The sequence below is a fragment of the Myodes glareolus genome, chromosome 7, assembly GCF_982192425.1.
Source record: "Myodes glareolus chromosome 7, mMyoGla1.1, whole genome shotgun sequence".
In the NCBI taxonomy this organism is placed as follows: Eukaryota; Metazoa; Chordata; class Mammalia; order Rodentia; family Cricetidae; genus Myodes; species Myodes glareolus.
This window is the reverse complement of record NC_142032.1, coordinates 70500842-70520692: the sequence shown is the minus strand read 5'-3', so window position 1 is coordinate 70520692 and position 19851 is coordinate 70500842. Positions and strand designations below refer to the sequence as shown.

At 46.8% G+C, this 19851-nt stretch overlaps 1 protein-coding gene across 5 annotated transcripts; it reads right to left on the bottom strand.

The window, feature by feature from the left end:
• Positions 1-243: 243 nt before the first annotated feature.
• Positions 244-19830, bottom strand: Uros (uroporphyrinogen III synthase). Of its 5 annotated transcripts, none has more exons than XM_048455236.3 (10): positions 19559-19830; positions 12393-12482; positions 12094-12177; positions 11017-11113; positions 9814-9888; positions 8472-8546; positions 5113-5193; positions 4614-4699; positions 3555-3653; positions 244-1103 (listed from the first exon to the last, which is right to left on the bottom strand). In XM_048455236.3, exons 2-10 carry the CDS (start codon positions 12453-12455, stop codon positions 966-968), a joined length of 798 nt encoding a protein of 265 aa, XP_048311193.1. In that variant the 5' UTR covers positions 12456-12482; positions 19559-19830; the 3' UTR covers positions 244-965. The 5 variants fall into 5 exon arrangements, with proteins under 5 accessions (XP_048311193.1, XP_087764456.1, XP_087764458.1 ...); XM_087908330.1 differs by having other exon boundaries at positions 19428-19565; XM_087908332.1 differs by lacking the exon at positions 19559-19830 and adding an exon at positions 19175-19309.
• Between the last annotated feature and the right edge of the window lie 21 nt (positions 19831-19851).

The following is a 19851-nucleotide window of genomic DNA, read 5'->3' as shown; positions in this document are numbered from 1 at the left end:
TGATATATGTCCCCTCTGAAGGGCCATGACTCACATGTTGAAAACTACTGGCCTAGAAGAAATAAAGTTTGGGGACAGACTTTTCAGAACCTCTTTCTGCGGAGTGCTACATTTCTATCTTCTCTTCCTCTTCTTTCCTCTACCTCTCCAAAAGCAGTTAGCCTGATGGATATTCTGCAGTTGTATTTCAGGAGATAAAATCTTCATATTTGAAGCATAATTATCCACAGCAAAAGTCAGAACTTTAGGTCTTGTTTATTTTTATTTGGATTTTTGAGATGGCATCTCACTATAAAGGCCTGGCTGGCCTTAAGTGCATAGCTGTGTTGTCTCCATCTCCATTCCCTTGAATGCTGAGATGATGAATGTGTTACCATGCTTGGCTCAGTCTTTTTTTTTGTATAATAAATAAACATTTCACAAATAGCAATTTATCATTCTTAACCAGGTCAGCATCAGAGAAAGACCATGTATGTTGCCCCCGAACACAGCTTTGCACCAAGACCACACATGATAATATTGGGCTGGAGTGATGGATCAGTGATTGAAAGTACTTATTTTCTAAGAGGATCTGGGTTCAATTCCCAGTACCCCCATGGGGATGCACAGCTGTCTCTAACTCCAGTTCTCGGGGATCTGACATCCTACCCTTGCTTCTGCAGGCATCAGGCATGCACATGGCACAGAAATATAGATACAGACAAGACCCCCCATATGCATAAAAAAGACAATTAAAAAAGAAAGTGGGCTGCACCATGTGGATGATTTCATTTCCTTTTTTCTAGGCTCGGGAAGCTCCCCCAGGGTCCAATGGCCAGTGTACACCTGGCCTGGGTTCCAAGCTGGACTCCATGAAGACAGTGTATGCTGACAGCAGCTTCTCCAGAGCCCTGATTCCGGGCTCTGTCCTAGAGGCTGCACAAGCTGCACTGTGCACGAGAGGAAGGAGCTGGCCCAGCACGGCCTCAGCAGCAGCTGTCCGGCTGCAGCACTTTCCTGATGCCTGCAGCCAGGGCTTGTGGGGTGGGACTCTCCGCTGTGCAGCTCACAGGCAGGCCCTGGGCAGCCATAGCACGAGTTGTACTGGGGCCAATGGCTACAAACTGCAAGGAGGCAAGACACAAGAGACACAGCTTCAGTACCACAGCAAGGGCCGTGTGCAGGCGGCATCTGGACAGACTTTCTGTTAAGATGCCATTCCTGTGTGATGTTTCATATAAACAACAGTGCCACCTAATCTGAAGCTGGCTTCAGGGTCTGCACAATCCCTTTAGTCAGAATCTCACTATCACCTCCTGCTGCAAGTGCACATGTCCTTGGGACTGGGTGTGTGGGGACGAAGCCTGGGGTAGACACCATCTTCCTCAGGGGCTCCAACTGCAGACGGTTCTGCTTCAATTTCAGGGGCTCTAGGTGGGAACAGCTGGGGAGTATGGGGTGCCAAGGTGGGTCTGGATCCCCAGGAACACAGAACACAGTCATAAGCTGGAAGGTCAGGGTTCAGATCCCGGCATCCACTCCCTCTGCCCCCACCTTATCTCCAACCAGGCTGTCCACTGGGCTGTTGGGGGTTACATGAGGTGGCCAGGGTGAACTACTTGTTCAGTGCTGGGCACAGGCATATGCTCACTGACAGATGTGTGACTTCTAGATGCACAAATGGCCACCTCACAGACCATGTAGTCACTGAGAAGACAGGAACAAAAAAAGAAAATGCAGTGGCTTTCATTTGTTGGCAGGTGCCATAAAGTTCTCAGTGCTCTGGCATGGCTCCTTTGTGGTAGTCTATGTGAGTCAGCCATAAGCACAGGTAAGCACAGGTCATAGGTTACCCCTTAACTTTCTGTGAACCCCTGCACTTTCAATAGCACTGTATAAACACTGGGTCTTCTACACACTCCTACAGAGGAAGGAAGGCCACTGTGCAAATCTGAGGCAGAGCTGAAACAAGAATGCCAAACCACCCAATGCATGGATCTCAGGATTCTGCCCTCTGTCAACCTCAACAGCACCCAAGTGGGCTGGCACAAAGTCCCAATGATGAAGGAAGACTCCCATTAATAGGCTTTCTGGCTCTGGAATAACTCAGAGTTGTTATCAGTGTTACCCCGGAAACCCTTTCTCTTCTGGCAGCTACAGAGCCCAAGGCCCCAGCAGCATCTTTAAGTCCTGGTGTGGTGCACTGAACAGTGGCAGTATGGTGACTGGGGGATGCCAGGAACCCATGGTTGCAGAAAGGAATGGGACAGATTTAAGATGGGCACCTTCGCTATGCCCCAGCTGCTCTATGAGTCTAGACAGTACTGGCGGCAAAGCCCAAGTGTCCATTTTGCTCTAACTTGGGTTTGCTTAGGATGGGGACAGAGTAAGGTTTTCGTGGTATGAGTTCTTATTAAGGTAGACCAGCATGGTCAGCCCAGGTGAGTTCGGAGGCATGTTCCCATCAGTAAGCTACTCAGGCACTTCACGGTTACCTGGTGACTCATCCACCACGTCCACAGAGACGCATGTGAGCAGCAACAGCACTGTTGCTAACCCTTCCCGGTGCCCAAGAGCTCCCTTAGCCAGTGACCATGCTGAGCACCCACGGACCTTTCTCTTCAATTCTGCTACAGGACTCAGGTGTCACCTTCCTCCCCTAGTAACCCCTCATAGAAGTTGGCCTTCTAGTAGTGTGCTCTATGATGCTGGCAAGGTGTTGAAGCCTGTAAGGAAGGTTTCCCGGTAAGGAGGACAGTCACCGCCATCCTGCTGGATCCCCACAACCAGACTAGCACAAGCTATGACTTGAAGAACTTTGACCAATGCCCGGCAACTGCTAGGATCATGGCTATGTATCACCGCAGCCTGACACGTATCTTCCTGGGCTCTAACCAAGGCGTTGTCCTTTTCAGCTGTGTGAACTAGGGCAGGGCTCAGCTGCTCTGCACCTAACGTTCCACCTTGAAACTGGGCAGTCTGAGGTCGGGTGGGACACACCTGTGAGAAGATGCAGCTGTGGTAAGCCCAAGTGTTGGAGTCACCTGACTGAAGTGAGCGGGGGGGGGGGGGGGGAGGAAACCTACTGTCCCTGGTTTCTAGGCCACATTTTGTACCTTCTCCTCGGTCCCTGTAGAGTCAAAGGCACTTCTGTTGCAGGTGCCACAAGAGTTATGTTAAAGACTCGTAACAAATACAGTCCCAGAGAGTGTGAATGGGAATCCTTTAAGTAACAACAAAGACAGATGTTTCTAGACTAGAAAACCATTTCAACATAGAATCAAGGTGGGGAAGGCACCAACATCCACACCAAATCCTGCCAGAAGAGCCTCACTTGAGTCCTCGATTTATCAAGGACAGTGCCATGCAGGGAAGGCCAGATAGTTGGCCAAAAAATAGGACAAAAAATTGGGGGCTAATATCCCCACATTAGAGTAAGACCAGCAGTGTACGCAGAGCACCAGTGAATAAGTCGCTGGGACCCTCCCGACGCTCCAGGCACTTCACAGGTGTCTGACTCAACATGCAAATTCCAGGATAAAGAGCAAAAGGTTGAAGTCCATAGAGTACCATACCTTAATCTGATCAAAGCTGCCACCAGATAATGCCTGAATATACTCCAGGCTGTACTTAAGGCCGGAGGGACTGAAAAATGTGATGCTGGCTGGGACACCCTAGGGGAAATGAGAAGATGAGAGCTAGCTTTGCCCCAGACAGCATTCCTCAGCTCAACTCAACCCTTCCAGCCCCAGACCCCACAGGGGCTCTGCATCGGTATACTCTCTGGCTCTGTGCCAGGGGCTCTGCTTCGGTACACTCTCTGACTTTGTGCCAGGGGCTCTGTATGGGTACACTCTGGCTCTGTGCCATTCTCAGCCCACCGCAGCAGAGTTGGAAGGATTTGTTTGTAAAGCAGGCTGAGGTGAGAGAGGCTGCAATTCTCACTGACCGAGTGCTCTGCTGGCCAGAAGACACTGACTCTGTGGATCTCAGCATCAGCAATGGAGGCACCTCCAGCCCCTGGGGTTAAACAGCCCTGATGGAATTAACAGTCTTCTTGTTGGCTTCTGTCAACTACCCACTAGGGACAGAGTAGACCACTAGCCAGCCTGCATGGTTTCTCTGCGCTGGATTGCCCATTAGAACCCCTAGAACAGGCATGGTCTGCAGGAGCTGTTCCAGGAGGGCAAAGGGATGAGACTTCTGAATGGAAAGGATAGAGCTAGCCATCAATGTAAGAAGCGCACTCCACTCTCCTGCCCCAGGTCTCCAATCCCAATTCAGACTCCACAGTGAGTTCTTCCCAGTGTGGGCCCAGCCTCTGCCCCAAGGAATGGAGAACAGAGAAAATAACAAGACCACTGTGTATTCCAGGCCTTTGTATATGGTAGATGTTACACAAGCAGCTTTGTATGAATTATCTTCTTTAATCTTTATAAAACTTTCACTGCATGGGTCTATTCCCATATCACAGACACATAAACGGAGCTGCAGAAAAGCCACTTGCTCAGTCATGTATCTGGGAATGATAGCACCCCAAGGAGAATCAACACTGCAAACTCATACCCCCAACTCACGCTCCTCCCCTGGGGCCTGCCCTTCCAGGACTTGCTCTCCCTCAAAACTCTACATACCTGATTTTCATAGTAGCTCTCCAGGTTCCCCTGGATCCCAGGGTGTGGAATTGTCTGATAGACATGCATGCTTTCCATGGGGACCCCTGTGCACAATCAAAACCAGGAGACAGGCTTCATCATACTGAGAATGGGATGGGGCTTCTGCACCCTAGTGTAGCTGATAGGGACTGTCAACCACCTCTGAGCACCAACTCCTCAGAAATGGGGCAAAAGACCCAGCCCTCTGTGGCCTGCAGAACACTGTGGAATCAATCCACAGTCGGGAAGGCTGAGTTAGCAGAGAAAGGCCCAGAAATCACAGCCTTCATCATTACCCACAGATGCCTTTGGCTCTCATGTTTGTGTGATTTTGTCCACACAGCTCTGATCCTTCATGAATCCTACAGTCATGCCAGGAGACCCAACTGCATCCCAGCTCTGTCTATACATGGCCATGTGTTCTTCCTGGGCCTCAGAACATTCATCTTCGGGGATGCCATGAGCTCATCCTAGTCACCTTTGTCCTTGAGCATTTTTGGAAGAGTATCTCCTTTGATAGTTCCACAGGGAAAGAGAAGAGGCAGTGCTGAAGATGGCCCTGTAAAGACACAACAAGACATTGTAAGAGCCGGTAAAATCTCAAAGGGAGAGGCAGTGCTGAAGACAACCCTGTGAATATACCACCACACACTGGAAAACTTGTAAAATCCCCAAGGGGGACGCTGCACAAAGCAACTCCCAGGAGGGCAAAGCCGGCCACCCCAGGCTCAGCTTTGCTGTAAGATCTCAGTTTCAGCACCTGTCACTAGGATGGGCAACCACTGTACTGTGTTAGCCTTGAAGGGTTCCATGAAGAACCACAGAGGGAATCGAGCAAAGAGCCTAGAAAACTCAGCCACAGAAACAAAGCACCACTGTCCCATTTGCTGCCTGAACTCTCTGTCAGGAGGTAGCTCCCTGGTACATGGTCCTTATCTGGAATGCAGGCCTTGTAGCCTTATAAGTAAATAAGTATGTATGTAAGTAAGAAAATAAGTATGGACTGGTACTGGCAATGGGCATATTTCCTAGCTATGGCGGGGGGGGGGCAGTTCTGGATGAGCCAGGCACATGTGCAGGAGACAGTAAGGAACTGGCACTTTGGAGTGGTTCTGTAACCACCTCCAACAAAGCAAATTCCCTGCCAGTCATGCCAACAGCCTCTTAACCAAGTGCCTAAAAGGCACAGAAGACAGGAGACTGCTCCAATGGCCCTGAATCTCACTCTGCCCCACCACCTACCTCCACCTGTGGAGACCCAAGGCAATGTTCAGCCCTGAGCACTTTGTAAGTTGCAACAAAACCATCCAACCAAACTGAGGAACTGTCAGATGCAAGAACCTTCCTCAACTGTGAACACAACATGTTTTACTAAAACCAATCATTTCTTCCATATCAGATCAAGAAGTGTAATGAGTGTTGGTCATGCACAAACATCACACATTCCCTATGCCATGACAATCACTCTGAACGCACTGATGACTGAGATCAAAGGAAGAATGAAACGAACTCTCCCCGGCTAGCACTGGCTCTGAGAAGCAGTAGTTAAGTGACAAGAATAGCTGTAGGCCACTGTGTTTGAAGTACAAGCAACAGTGAGAGGCTGGTGGATGTTTTATTTAAACCACTCTGTAAATATTGGTACCAACATAGATGAGCACATGGTTTGGGAAATGACTAATATAGATCACAGCTGCCTGCTGAGTTCTCTCTCCAGTGAAGTGCTGCAGGGACCTCCAGAGCACACAGTTTTAAAGACACCCTCAGGTGTAGTGCTCGCCACCTGAGCCCAGGCGGCTCTCTTGTGTCTTTTTATGTGAGGGTTGTGGCCTGAAGGTGCAGGAAGCTGGGGAGTAAAGCTCCTTGTAGAGCACCTATGGGAAACCAAAACAATTCAACTTTCCAGCAAGCCTTGCTCCAAAGGCATGGAAGGAGCTTCTAGATGATTCTTGAATCTCCCTTGCCATTTATCTCTTCATACTGTTATTCCTAGCTGGGTTGGAAGCACAGGACTCAAGTTTCATCATTTATCCCTAAAGCTGGGCTACAGTGGTGCCGGGCTTCCTGAGGACACGGGCTTATCTGGCCAAGACCTGCCACACAGGCGTGTGGGGCTCACATATGAATAGTCAGTCAACTCGGCTGCCTTCCCAGGAAGGGACTACCCTGTGGGCACAAAAGACGGAAATGTTCCTATGGAATGGGCACCTGGAAGATTGATCACTAGAGACACAGCCCCAACTACACCAATTAGAGGAAAAGATGGGTAGACAAGGTAAGAACACACTCAACACCACAAAGAGCAATACGACACCAACAAGACTTGAACACCCAAATATAGATGAAGCAGAAGAAAATGATACTAATTTATATTTTTGGTACTGGGAATGAACCCAGGACCTCATGCATATTGGGAAAGTACTCTGACAGTTAACTATACCCCCAACTTTGAAATTGTTTTTAAAAGAAACTGATATGCCATTAATATGTATAATTTTTTGTATCAGTTAAACAATTTAAATAGAAAGATGCTCTAAATTAATTTCCATGGCTATGATAAACACTGGCCAAAACTTAGGAAAGAAGGGGTTTATTTCTGCTGACAGCTTTATAGTCCATCACTAAGGAAAGGAAGAGCAGGAACTTGAACCAAGAAACTGACTGTAGAGGAAAGCTCCTTGCCGACTTGCACACAGGTGTAGTTAGGTTTAGTAGCTTTCTTGTGCAACTCAGGGCGACCTGCCCAGGGAATGGTGCTGCCCACAGTGGGCCGGATCCTCCTATATATACGTCAATTATCAATCAAGACAATATTCCAAAGACATGTCTACAGTCCAGTCTGATCTGGGTAATTCCTCAATTAGATTCCTCAGATCACCCTACACTACGTCAAGTCGACAGTCCAAACTACCAAGACAGATGTCTGTTTCCACACTGAAAAGAAGCGTGGAGAGGGCCTCTACCTCTCCCTGACTGCTGCTGAACTCTGCAGGGGGCTCTGCCAGGGTCTGTTTGAATCTAGGAAGCCCTAGTCCAAAGTTCAAGATTTTAGGAGCAGCTTCCAGAGGAACACTAAAATGTAAAATCTAGAGACCTTCCAGCAATGGGAATAGTTTATGGCATGAAAACCTCAGAAGGACTTTAAGATATATGTTTACAGATCACAAAAGTCAGTAACACTTTGAGAAGTCATAAAAAGATTTACAGTCCTCTCTTCACCCTGATAATATACTAAGGGGAAAAGATGCCCAGCTCCTAAAACCTTTGAGGAAAACCAAAGTTATGTTAGCACTCCATCCTGCCCTTCTCCTAGTCCAGCAGACCCAAAGCAATTCCTCAGAGTGGCCAGCACATTACAGACACAGTTAGAGCCAAGACCCAGTGTTTACCTTTTCCCCAGATGTGCCCCTGTTCCAACTGCAGAGTCTGATAGCTCTGACAGAGACCTGCCTGCCAAACTGTAAACACCCAGCTGGCTGACCTTGAGAGCAGGTCCACATTCCCTCTGCTGACAGAGCAAGAGGACCCTACTCCAGTCCACGTGGCTGACACAGCTGCAAGGACACAGCTGTGTCTACAGCTGGATTAGACACAGCGAAGAGAGGAGACAGCATAGGAGGGCATTCTCAATCCCCTGTCCTCACTCCAAATCCTCCTCTGTATTCTTCAGATGCCTAAAACCCCACACTTTGCTTAAGGCAAATCACTACCTAAATCCACACAGCCCTAGGGCTGGTCCACGTGCTGACCAAAGACAACTTTATGGGAGCCAGTTCTCTGCTTGGGAGCATGTTTTGTGGGGGAGAGTGGATTTCAAGTGAGGTGGTCTTCACTTACTGGAGCAAATATATTCAGCAAGCTTTTCTGCATTTCCACTGTGTGCTCCTTCTGCATCCAGGCCGATTTTGTTCACTGGAAAATGATGAAGAGGTGAATTATTTGACAGTCAATGAAACCCTTTTAAAGTACAAATGGACAGGCACTGTTTTCCCACTCACAGAGAAGTGTCCTCTGGAAGCCAAGTAGAAAGACCACAGCTAACCCTTCCGAGATGACGGTGTCCTGGGCACACCTTCTCTAGACAGGGTCTTTGTCTTAACTAGCTTCTTTGAGCCCCATTTCATTTATGTACATGAGCCAAAAACAAGGGCCCTGTAGGACTGTCTTAGGCTTATGTGATAATCATAACAGAGGTCAACTGTTGGCATCTGATTATCAGTCAGGAGGTGGTGAGCATTTGGGACCACTAAGTTTTGTAAGCATCTCTTTAAAGGGCCCTCATTTCATTAGGGAAATGTGAGCAGCTCCCTTCTAGAAAAGGATAATGGGCTGACATGGCCAGACCAGAATGGAGGGGGCAGAGAAAATGTTTCACAACAACCAACAAGGACCCATATCGCTATGGACACAGGTAACTTAGGGAGGATGCTATCCCAGCTCTCTCAATGTAGTCCTGGAGCTCTCTATATAGGCTAGTCTGGCCTCCAACTCAGAGATCCTCCTGCTTCTTCCTCTAGGGTGGTGGGTGGGATTAAAGGCATTTGCCACCATATCCAACAAAGCTCTCCTTGGAGAGAACAAGAAGCAGACAGTGAAGGCTCCTTGCCTTTTCCAGACAGAGGATGTGGACAAAGGAAGGGCCCCACTCAGCATTGCTACCTGCACAGAGTAACACGTGACTTCCAGAGGAAAGGTATATGGTGGATATTGCGTTTAGGAGCCATACAACTGGTACCTACGCTCTCACCAATGACAGTTTCAATGGCAACACCATCAGCTTTTCATTCCTGGAGCATTAGACATGTACTATGACTGAGGGAAAAACCTCCTGCAGGTGTAAACTCTCTTCAGGACCAAAGCTGTCCCTGCACTGCACTGCTGACCCATGCTACCAGGGACAAGTGAACCAAGAAACCTGAAGTCCCCAGGAACTGAACTGAGACAGGAGGACTTAATAAGGCTGGTCCTTAATACAGGAGGCATGTGTGGTCCCTTATCCCTGCTTTGCCATTTCATTTCCCTTCACTTCAGCTACTGTTGGCCAACTATGGCCTGAAAATACTAAATGGAAAATTCCAGAAATAAGCAGTTCATAGGTTCCAGGCTGTACATGGGCTGAGTATTAAATCTCACCCACCCCATCGAGGATTTGAACCTTCATCTTCCCACGACTCCTTACCTAGAGAAGCGGTGGCACTTCCAACCACATACACAGACTTGGCATTCCATCTGTTTTTCAGAGACTTTTCCCAGTCTGCAAAACATGGAATTATGTATGAGCTACACATACAAAGTGGCCATCTGGATATTGTTAAGATGGCTTTCTTCTTTATTCTAAGGCCCCAGCCTTCACTTTAGCAGGAGACTGAGCACTCAGTCTCCAAAGCAAGCCAGCTACTTGTGCAAGGAGACAACAGTAACAGCACCACCAGCCCCATCCCTCACCGAACACTCTGTCCCTGAAAACGTCCTGGACGCTCCTCTATGGGACCCAGACTATGCAGTGTTCATCAAACACCTGTGGATCAAGACACCTTGCAGAGAGCAGACATATGACATGTTCCAGCTAGTGAGGAGAATAACCCCATGGTTTGGGTATTATGGAGTTTACTCCAAGGCCAGGTCACCAAGGGGAAGAGAGGTCAAGGAGCTCACAGCGGCCAGGCTGGCTGCATGACTACAGAATTCCAAAGCCTCAGCACTCACCATCTCTCAGGTGCTGCTCCCACTGGAAGAACTCCCCAGGCCTATGTTTTGACTGTATGTGAGGTAGGTTACAGGACTGTGCACGCCTCCAGACTACATTTAGCACTCCGTCTGGAGCCTGGGTGTCAGGAAATGGGTTGAGTCACTACATACTGCTGTAATGCAGAACAAGGAACGGCCATGTCGAGAAGGTTATAGCAGGGCCATGAAGCATTTCCCCACTTGAGTAAAGTATCACTTTACTCTTTCAGAGGAAGAAATTGGCACGACATACAAGTGAACATTTAAAAGGCAATTGAGGGGCTCATGAGACACAGTTCAGCAGGTACAGACAATTGCCATCAAGCCTGACGATCTGAGTCTGATCCCTGGGGCCCATAGGGTGGAGGAGAGAAGCAGCTCCTGGGGACTGTCCTCTGATTTCTACACACATAATCACAGCATGTACACAATAAAGAAGTAAATAATAGTAAAAATGATAAAATAAAACAAATAAATAAATGGCAAGTGAGAGTACCCTCTCAGTCATGTCTGTGTGGGGACTAGCGGCACCTGTATGCCAGCATGCCCAGACCCTCGGTTTTCTGTTGGGCATGTAGCTACCTCTGGACTGCAGCGTCTCAGAACAGAAACGAGAGTAAGAGTCTGGTGGAATCCAGAGCAGACCCGCCCTCACCTTCAGTCTTATTGTCCTTCTCCAGACACAGCTTCACTGCTTCCACTGCCCTGGGACTGGTGAAAATGAGTCCTCCAAAGCCTTCAGGATGAGACAGCTGCACCAAGACCAACAGATGCTGCCTTAGTCTCAGCTGCTTGAAGAACTATGAGCCCGAGCCCAAGTGTGTACGCAAAGGAGTGGGCAACTATCTAGTCCTATCCTGATACCCCTCCACCCACCTGACACTTGTCTAGTGCTGACTCTGGGCCTGGAGCCACTCTGGGCTTCTGGTAAGCCACTTCACTGTCACGGCCCTTCCCTTCAACTCCTCCTTGGGCAGAGACACACAGCTGCAACCCAGGAGATGAGCAGAACAGAGGGGCAATCTGACCCAGCATGGGATGGGTGAGTGGAGTAAGATGCAGGCAGGAGGGCAAACTTGATCTGGATCCATAACACAGCTAGACTTCCAAGGAGGTAAAACCCAGCCGAAGCCTGGGCTTCAAAGACAATACTTTGCCGAACACTTCTTCTGAGCCAGGCGGTGAGCTGCTGCATACACCTGACTTTACTCAAGGTGTCTGCATCACATCTTAGTTTTTTGCATTACTGGGTACTGAACATGCTCTACCCACACTCAGCACACCCTCAGACCACCACCAATCTGAAACATCTGGAGGCTTCACTGCCTGGCGCCTGCAGTATCTCTCAAGTACTGAGTACAGCAAAGTGGTGGGCAGAAGCCTTGGGCTTGGATTTGGTCCTCCTTACTGGCTAGGTGTCTGACTTGGTTGCTACACAAGAGCTCGCTCTGAAATTGGAAACATCTGCTGAGTCTTCTGTGCACAGGCCAGTGATGGACTCAAAGGGCCTTAACTCTGAAAGACATGCTGGTGGGGCCCTATCTCCAGGGCCCACAGCTTCCTGACAAAGCAGATAGAGGCATGGGGGGAGAAGCTTATGGGGAGTCTCCAGCACCCAGGTGAGTATGTCCTGCCCTTGCGTTCATGTCTAGTGGTAAAATGAGGCTAACACTCTTGTGGCTTGGGCTGACAAGGTTTCTACAGAGGACAAGCCCTAGCATGGGGTTCTTACCTTTTCTGACAAAATGGGAAGAGACAGAAACTCAAATGACAGAACGGGAATTAGCGTAGCTTCCAGTCCGTACAATCCCAGTTCCTATAAATGAAAGAATATCATTTTTGGTTGGCCAGGGCTGTCTTGAAAAATAAGGAAAGGTCATGAAACCACATTAACTGTATCTGAAAATAAGGGAACATGGCATCACGTTAACTATTATGCATCAAGCTCACTGAGTTTTAGCATCCCAACCCCATCTCCATTAGCAAGGAAGTCCTAGTTTAGAGACCAAGGAATAAGGCTCAGTCCCTTACCTGGATATACGGATCCTGGCCACTGTCATCATCCTTGGCATCTTTCAATAAGAGAACCTTCATTGTCGTTGGCAGTCCTTATGAGAGACACTGGGACAGAGCAAGGAAACCGATCTTAGTTAGATCTCAAAGACTGTTCCTAGGCAATGCGGTAAGGGGACAGAGGACAAGAATCGTCTGTGTATAGCTAACTGGGTGTGGTCTTTCACAAGACCCCTGTTGCTGATAAAGTCAAAGGAGAGCGTGTTAGCAGCTGATAGTGCCTGGAAAGAAAGGCAAGTGAGAGCCACTAGTGAAGCCAAGTGACAGCAGACTGTGGCAGCCAATAGAGAAATGAGTGCCTTAATTTTGAGGAGGTAAATAATTAAGAAATGATTTCCTTTTCAAAATAAATAAACTAATAAGTCCTTCAGCTATAATGACTTTTCCACATCTCAAGGCATATTTATTAAATATTACCAAGTTTCCCAAGGTAATCTATCAACCTGGAAACAATTGAGCAACATGTACCATCTTACATAATTCATACCCTTTCTTCCTGTAATTTTACTTCTGAGAATAAATACAAGAATCAAAACCATGCACAAAGATCAGCATAAACAATTTCATTCTAGGTGGGATATAGTGGCATACGCTTTTAATCCAAGCCCATGGGAGGCACAGGCAGGTGAGCTGATGTCTACATAGCCATTTTCATGCCGGCAAGGGCTACACAATGAGATTCTGTCTCAAAAACAAAAACAAAAACAAAAAAAAAACAAAACAAAAACACAAAAACCCGCTATCATCACCACTGATATAGGAGATTCTTCTGTCTCATTGGTTGAATAAAGAAACTGCCTTGGCCTTTTGATAGGGCAGTCTATAGGTGGGCAGAGTAGACAGAACAGAATGCTGGGAAGAAGGGCAGTGAGGCAGATACCATGAATCTCTGGCCTGAGACGGACATAGGTTAGAATCTTGCTGGTAAGCCACAGTCACGTGGTGATACACAGATTTACTAGAAATTGGTTAAATCAAGATGTGAGAGTTGGCCAAGAAAAGGTTAGATATAATGGGCCAGGCAGTAATTTAATTAATACAATTTCTGTGGGATTATTTCGGGGGCTAAGCTAGCCAGGCAGCCGGGACAAAAAGCAGGCCCGCGTCCTCCTACTACACACCACCACCAAAAACTTATTGGTCATCTCTATAATTTCCAATAATTGGAAACAATATAAGCATCTAATGAGAGGTTGGTTAAGTAGACTATTATGCAGGTTTTAGAAAAATCATTAAATATTGACAAATAACCTAACTGCATGGGTTACCTAATCAAACATGTTAAGTAAAATATGCAAGAGTAGTTACATAAGTAGTAGGGTTTTATGTATAAATGCATGAGAGAACATATCCAAATACTAATAGCACTTATTTCTGAACAGGTATTAGTATGATTTTTCTTCTTTTCCTTTTCCTTATTATCCAAAAGTGTTATAAGCATTATCTTCCTGGTTATATTGAGACATTAAAAAAAAATCATACAATGATCTCACAATAAATGCCAGGCAAGACTAGCAGAGTAAATCTGACTGAGAGAAAGACCATCATACTGTAGACAATGTTAGACCAGAGAATACATTTGGGATGGAAATGAGTGAAGTTTGGGGAATCAATGATTTTCAAGTACTACTGATTACACTGACGGCTGGAATATCTGGCTCAAAATGAGTTGCTCTACATCTAAGTAACCAAATCCAGCTAAATTGATAAGAATTATGAAAAACCATTCTAGTTATTGTTGTTATCCAGGTGTCAGAGAAATGGAGCAGGGGGGGACAACGGACAGATGGTATGGTTTCTATCACTTCCTGGAGTTCTCAAAGTGTCTCACCCAGAAGTTAGGACCCTTCCCCTCTATGGTGGTCACATCTTGTGTCATTTCAGTTTTCCAAGCTTTATAATAATAATTCTTACTTTTATTTTACTGTCTTGATTTGTTTTTTAAAAATATTTATTTATTTATTATGTATACAATATTCTGTCTGTGTGTGTGCCTGTAGGCCAGAAGAGGGCACCAGACCCCATTATAGATGGTTGTGAGCCACCATGTGGTTGCTGGGAATTGAACTCAGGACCTTTGGAAGGGCAGGCAATGCTCTTAACCTCTGAGCCATCTCTCCAACCCTCAATTTGTTTTTTGGAGATAAAATACAACACTGTAGACAGCTCAGACTGTCTAGAACTATATGGCCCAGGTTGGCCTTGAATTTAAGCCTCAGAAATGCTAGGATTATAGGTATGTTACTACTTGACTTTGAGTGAAAAGAGCTCAAGAGATACCCCCAGGGTGTATCTCTGAGGGTGTTTCCAGAGAGAACTAAAGGGAAAAAGACCTATGAAGTGCCATTTCATTTGTATTCTACTAAAGTTTGCTTAAGAATCAGAAAAGTAGGGGGCTGGAGAGATGGCTCAGTGGTTAAGAGCACCGCCTGCTCTTCCCAAAGGTCCTGAGTTCAATTCCCAGCAACCACATGGTGGCTCATAACCATCTGTACGAGATCTAGTGCCCTCTTCTGGCCTGCAGGTAGAGTACTGAGAATACTGTATACAAAATAAATAAATAAATAAATCTTTAAAAAAAAAAAAGAATCAGAAAAGTAAAACAGCCACACTGGCCAGCCTTACAGACCAGGCAACAATGACGTGCACGTTTAATCCCAGTAGCCACACTAGTTTGCCATAGAAACCAGGAGGTAGTGGTGCACGCCTTTAATCCCTAAATACAGAGGATTATAAAACAGGAGGAGACAGCTCTGTCTCAGTCTCATTCTAAGATTCCTGGAGGCAAGATCGCCATTTTGGACTGAGTTAAAGAAAAGAGCTGTTTCGCTTTTTCTGGTCTTCAGGTTGAACCCCAATTTCTATTCCTGAGTTTTTATTAATTGTGCTTCAGACCTACCTCTGAATGCAGGTGGCTTCATCCTATAAAAGAAAGGTCTGGATGGCAAAGGAAAGCACCCATACTTCCTGCTCTACAGTACAAATCTTAGCCCCATAATAGTCTAACTTCTGAAACCACGAGCCAAAATGAATGGCTACTTTCTCTAAATTGTCCTCTGTGTCCTTAAGCCACAACTATGGAAAACCAATCAACAGCTAGTTTCCACTTATTAACAAATGGTGACCCAAGTGCTGCTAAGTAGGTACTTACAGATTGACCTAGTCCACTACTGATGGACTTTTGTTCTTATTTTTCAAGACAGTGTTTTCCTGTGTAGCCCTGACTGTCTTGGAACTCACTCTGTAGACCAGGTTTGCCTTGAACTCAGAGATCCACCTGCCTCTGTCTTCTGGGTGCTGGAATTAAAGGTGTGCGCCACCACCACCTGGCTTAACAGTATTTTTTTCCTTTTTCTGATGGACTTTTAGGAAGGAAGATCACCTCAGATAACTTTGGGGAGCCTCACTCAATCAGTCCACAGGCATTACCAAGAGCAGCATGAATTAACAAGAGCAAGAATTTTCCCAAAATAGGAAAATTCTATGTCTAGACCAGCTTTGACTTGAACAGAGCCCCAGCCTGCGTGTTCCATTGGCCTGCCCTTCTTGTTGGTTTGTACAGTGCGTTTCAACTTGCCTTGCCAACCCCACAATTATGCAAGGCAATTTTTTCTAGTATATTTCCTAATATATATATATCTCCTTAGCTCTGTTTCTTGGCTCAGGCCTAATGTACCTTCCAATGGCAGCTGTAGGAATCTAGTATGAAATTAATGACAAGTAAAATCTAGCATTTTCTGCTAAAGGATGAATTCTTCTGGGGTCCACAATGAAAGCAACAAAAGTGGGGATTAAAAAAGCCAAAACAGGGGGCTAGAGAGATGGTTCAGTGATTAAGAGCACTGCCTCCTTTGCTAAAGATCCTCAGTTCAATTCACAACAACCACATGGTGGCTCACAATCTTCTGTAATGAAATCTGGTGCCCTCTTCTGGCCTGCAGGCATACGTGCAGGCAGAACACTGTATACTTAATAATAAATCTTTTTTTTTAAAAAAAAAAAAGTCAAAACAAGCTAGGACTGTTTCACAAAGAAATCCTATCTTGAAAAACAAAAACAAACAAACAAACAAACAAATAAATAAGAAAGCCAAAACACGAGGCTGTGGATAACAGGTAATCCTGTGGCCTTGCAGTGTTCTTCAACCTGCTATGTCCCGGCCACAGTCCCATGATCCCAGGTTCTAGCATACAGGTCCACATTCTACAGAGAACATTTTGGTAATGCTAAAAAAAAAAAAAACCAAAAAGAAAAAACCATAAAGTCAGCCTCACACCTGTCTTTCTAGCTCATTGTTCAGCAGTGCGGCCTAATCCCCTGGGCCTGGAAGCCTCATGAGTCAGGTCTCCAGGATTTACCTGAGGTTGAGTGTATAATTCCAGGTACTAGCACGTGCTGTGTGGTGATACAGTAATAACTAGGGTTCTGACAGTTGTAAGGGTTACCTTTCCATGTACCAGGAACACTGTTCTGGGGAGGTGACATCTGAATTGAAATCTGAATGACAACAGCAGAGGCCAGAGGAACAGCCAGCGCTCTGCCGAGCAAGCACCTGGTCCTGGATTAGACCTGGATGACAGTAGTAAGAAATGTCAGGTGTCACAGGGAATCCAGGGCGGCTCCATGAAAGAACAGGTTTGGCTCAAGAATAAAGGTCAAGGAAAGCTTTGGATTTCTTTTAAGCCAGTGAATGGCCTTAATCCTAGGAGTGAGTTTTCTATCTCTTTAATGAAATGCAGTCATTTCCCCAGTTCCAAAGATGCTGAGTAAATTTAAGGTGTTTTTCTACAGCATGAACAAGCAACGCTAAGGAGCAAAACTTCAAAAAAGCCAATGTCTGAAAGGCCACCAGCTCCAATTTACCCATAAACTCTCTGGACTAACCCCAACCTGGATTCCAGGAGTGGCAAGCGCTTATTACAGACTGCCCTCCACACACAAATGTTCCCATGTCTGACTCCACTGTGCTATCCCTAATGCTCATAACCACTGCTAGTTCCATGTACACGATTTTCTTTCCTTTCTCACTTTTTTGTCATGAACATGCTCTTGGCTGTCTTGCTGCTGGTAATTACAGAATGTATCCTGGGCCCTGGTCCTTTCTGGCTACCACACATAGGCTCAGCAAACCCTTTATCTCAGAGAATGCCTGCTCACAAAACTTGCTGAGTACTAGACACGCAGAAGAGCAGCTATTTGGGCATCTCACGGTCCGGTCAAACTGACAGATCAAATTGTCAGAGTGGACTAAGCATTTACAATCCTCACTGAAGCCTGTAAAGTCGCTATTATCCTCATTTTACAGGAAGGGAAACCATGGCTCTTAATCTGCCCAAGGTCAGCAGAATAAATGGTAGAAATAGAACCAGAAGCTGGATCTGAAGCCCAGGGCTCATCCACCTAACCACTGGCTCCCAGCTGACCTTTAAGACAAAGCCTGTGCTAAGAAGGAACAAGGGAGCCAGATGTTGTCAATGCGCAGGGAGGCCACCTAGTCACAGGCGCTACTCTAATGCATGCCCTGACCACAGGCTCCAGATTTGGGGCTGATCGATCTGAGGGCACAAGGAGAGTCTTTCCCTTTTTCCACCTTGTGAAGCAATCCAGGGGGCTGCAGAAAGTGATACTGGGGAGCTGTTGTTTTGTTTGTTTGCTTGCTTTTCTGCACGTGCATGTGTACCTGATGATGATAACTGCTCTCACTCTTCTGCTCCGGAAGCTCATTTTTTGAGAACAGGTCTCTCTTGAGCCAGAAGCTCGCTGATTAGTTGGCCAGTGAGTCCTGGATCCACCTGTCTCCATCCGACCCATCATCCCAGTGTTGGGGTTACGGCTACAGTAGGTGGGTGCTGGGAAATGCAGGCACATCAAGCATTTTGCCCACTAAGTCATCTCACACCCTGAACCTGGGGAACTGTTAATAGTGGTGATGGCTGTGAAACGGTATGGATCAACTTAGGTCAACAACTATGTGCTTAAGTATTAAACTTTGTTTTGCATATTTTACCATAACGAAAAAACCAATAAGACTTAGGGGAAATTGTTCTTGAGTTTCTGTGCAATTCTATGGGCATGCTTTAATCTTTTTTCTATTATTAGCCTTGCAATAGGTATTCATTAAAGGAACATGGTTTTGGACAGTTACAAAACCCAAGGCAGCCATTTTAAGTCAACTTTATCAGAGGTGGAGTCCTGGTGTTATTACTGTCCATGATATAGCCCGGTAGACACAAAATGCCCGGGACACCTGAGTCTCACATAGTACCATCATGGGGACTCAGGGTTAATGGGGGCCTTGGTATCTTGATATCTCCACCTGATGAAGGTTCATTGGGGTTATTCATAGTTCCTAAATTTCTCTGGCAAAGGCTTCCTTACTTCTAGGGGCAGCTCACTCTGGTTTGGGAGTCAAAGGTATCTCATATGCTGCCGTTATTTTACAGAGAAAAGGGAGAACCGCAGAGCTTCTTGCCAGGAAGCTAATGTTTTCCCTAGTTAATGATCTTTCTCGATAACCTTTACAAGGAGCTGCAAGTCGGTCGACTGTGTGACAACCCTGACCGTAGACCTGATTTATCTGATACAAGTTTTAACCGTCAGGATATTCCTTGCAAAAATCTGGTTTCTGTTGAACTCTGAAACGTTGAACCAGTCAGTAATTCATTTAGCCACAAGCAGTGGCAGAGGAGGAGTACACTTGCTAACTTGCCGCAATCACTTTCTTTCTGTTCTATTCTTACCAAACAAGTCTTTTAAAGACACCGTCGGCCTGTGGCTGCAAAAGACCTCTAGTCTTCTTAGAACTTTTTTATGGCGATGGAGCGGGATCGGCCCCTGCCAGGATCAGCGGACCTTATGGCGCGGACTTCACCAGCGCCAGTCCCTTAGTTGGCAGCTGCACCGGGTCTCTGCCCCGCGATGTCACGGATCGCTAGGGCCTGCGTGCACGTCCACGGGCCTGAGTCCTAGCCGGGTCCTGAGCCCGACACTCACCTCACGGGCTAAGAAGCAGGACCGAACTGCACGCCGCGGGGCAGGAACCTAGCGGTCCCAGCCGAGGCTGCTAAGCACAGACAACCAGGAGCCGACCCTCACCCCACAGTCAGCTGTCCCCGCCCTCGTACCTCAGGCTCGTGGAGCACCCGCCCACATCTGGCTGGGCACCACACCGGCCTCCACGCGCCGGCGGAAGGGACGCAGGGGATGGTCCAAACTACTGCGCACAGAGGGGGAGACCCGGAGAGAATTAGGAGGGCGGGAGGATGCAGGGAAGAAGAGGAGGTCTGACCATGACCCCAGTGGGGAGGACAAACGGGCAGATTAGTCCTGTGGGACTCATCAACGTAGCTCTCTATGTCGCGCCGACTTCACGGCGAACTTCTTGGTCCGGTCTACCTCTAATCCGGAAGGGAAGGGA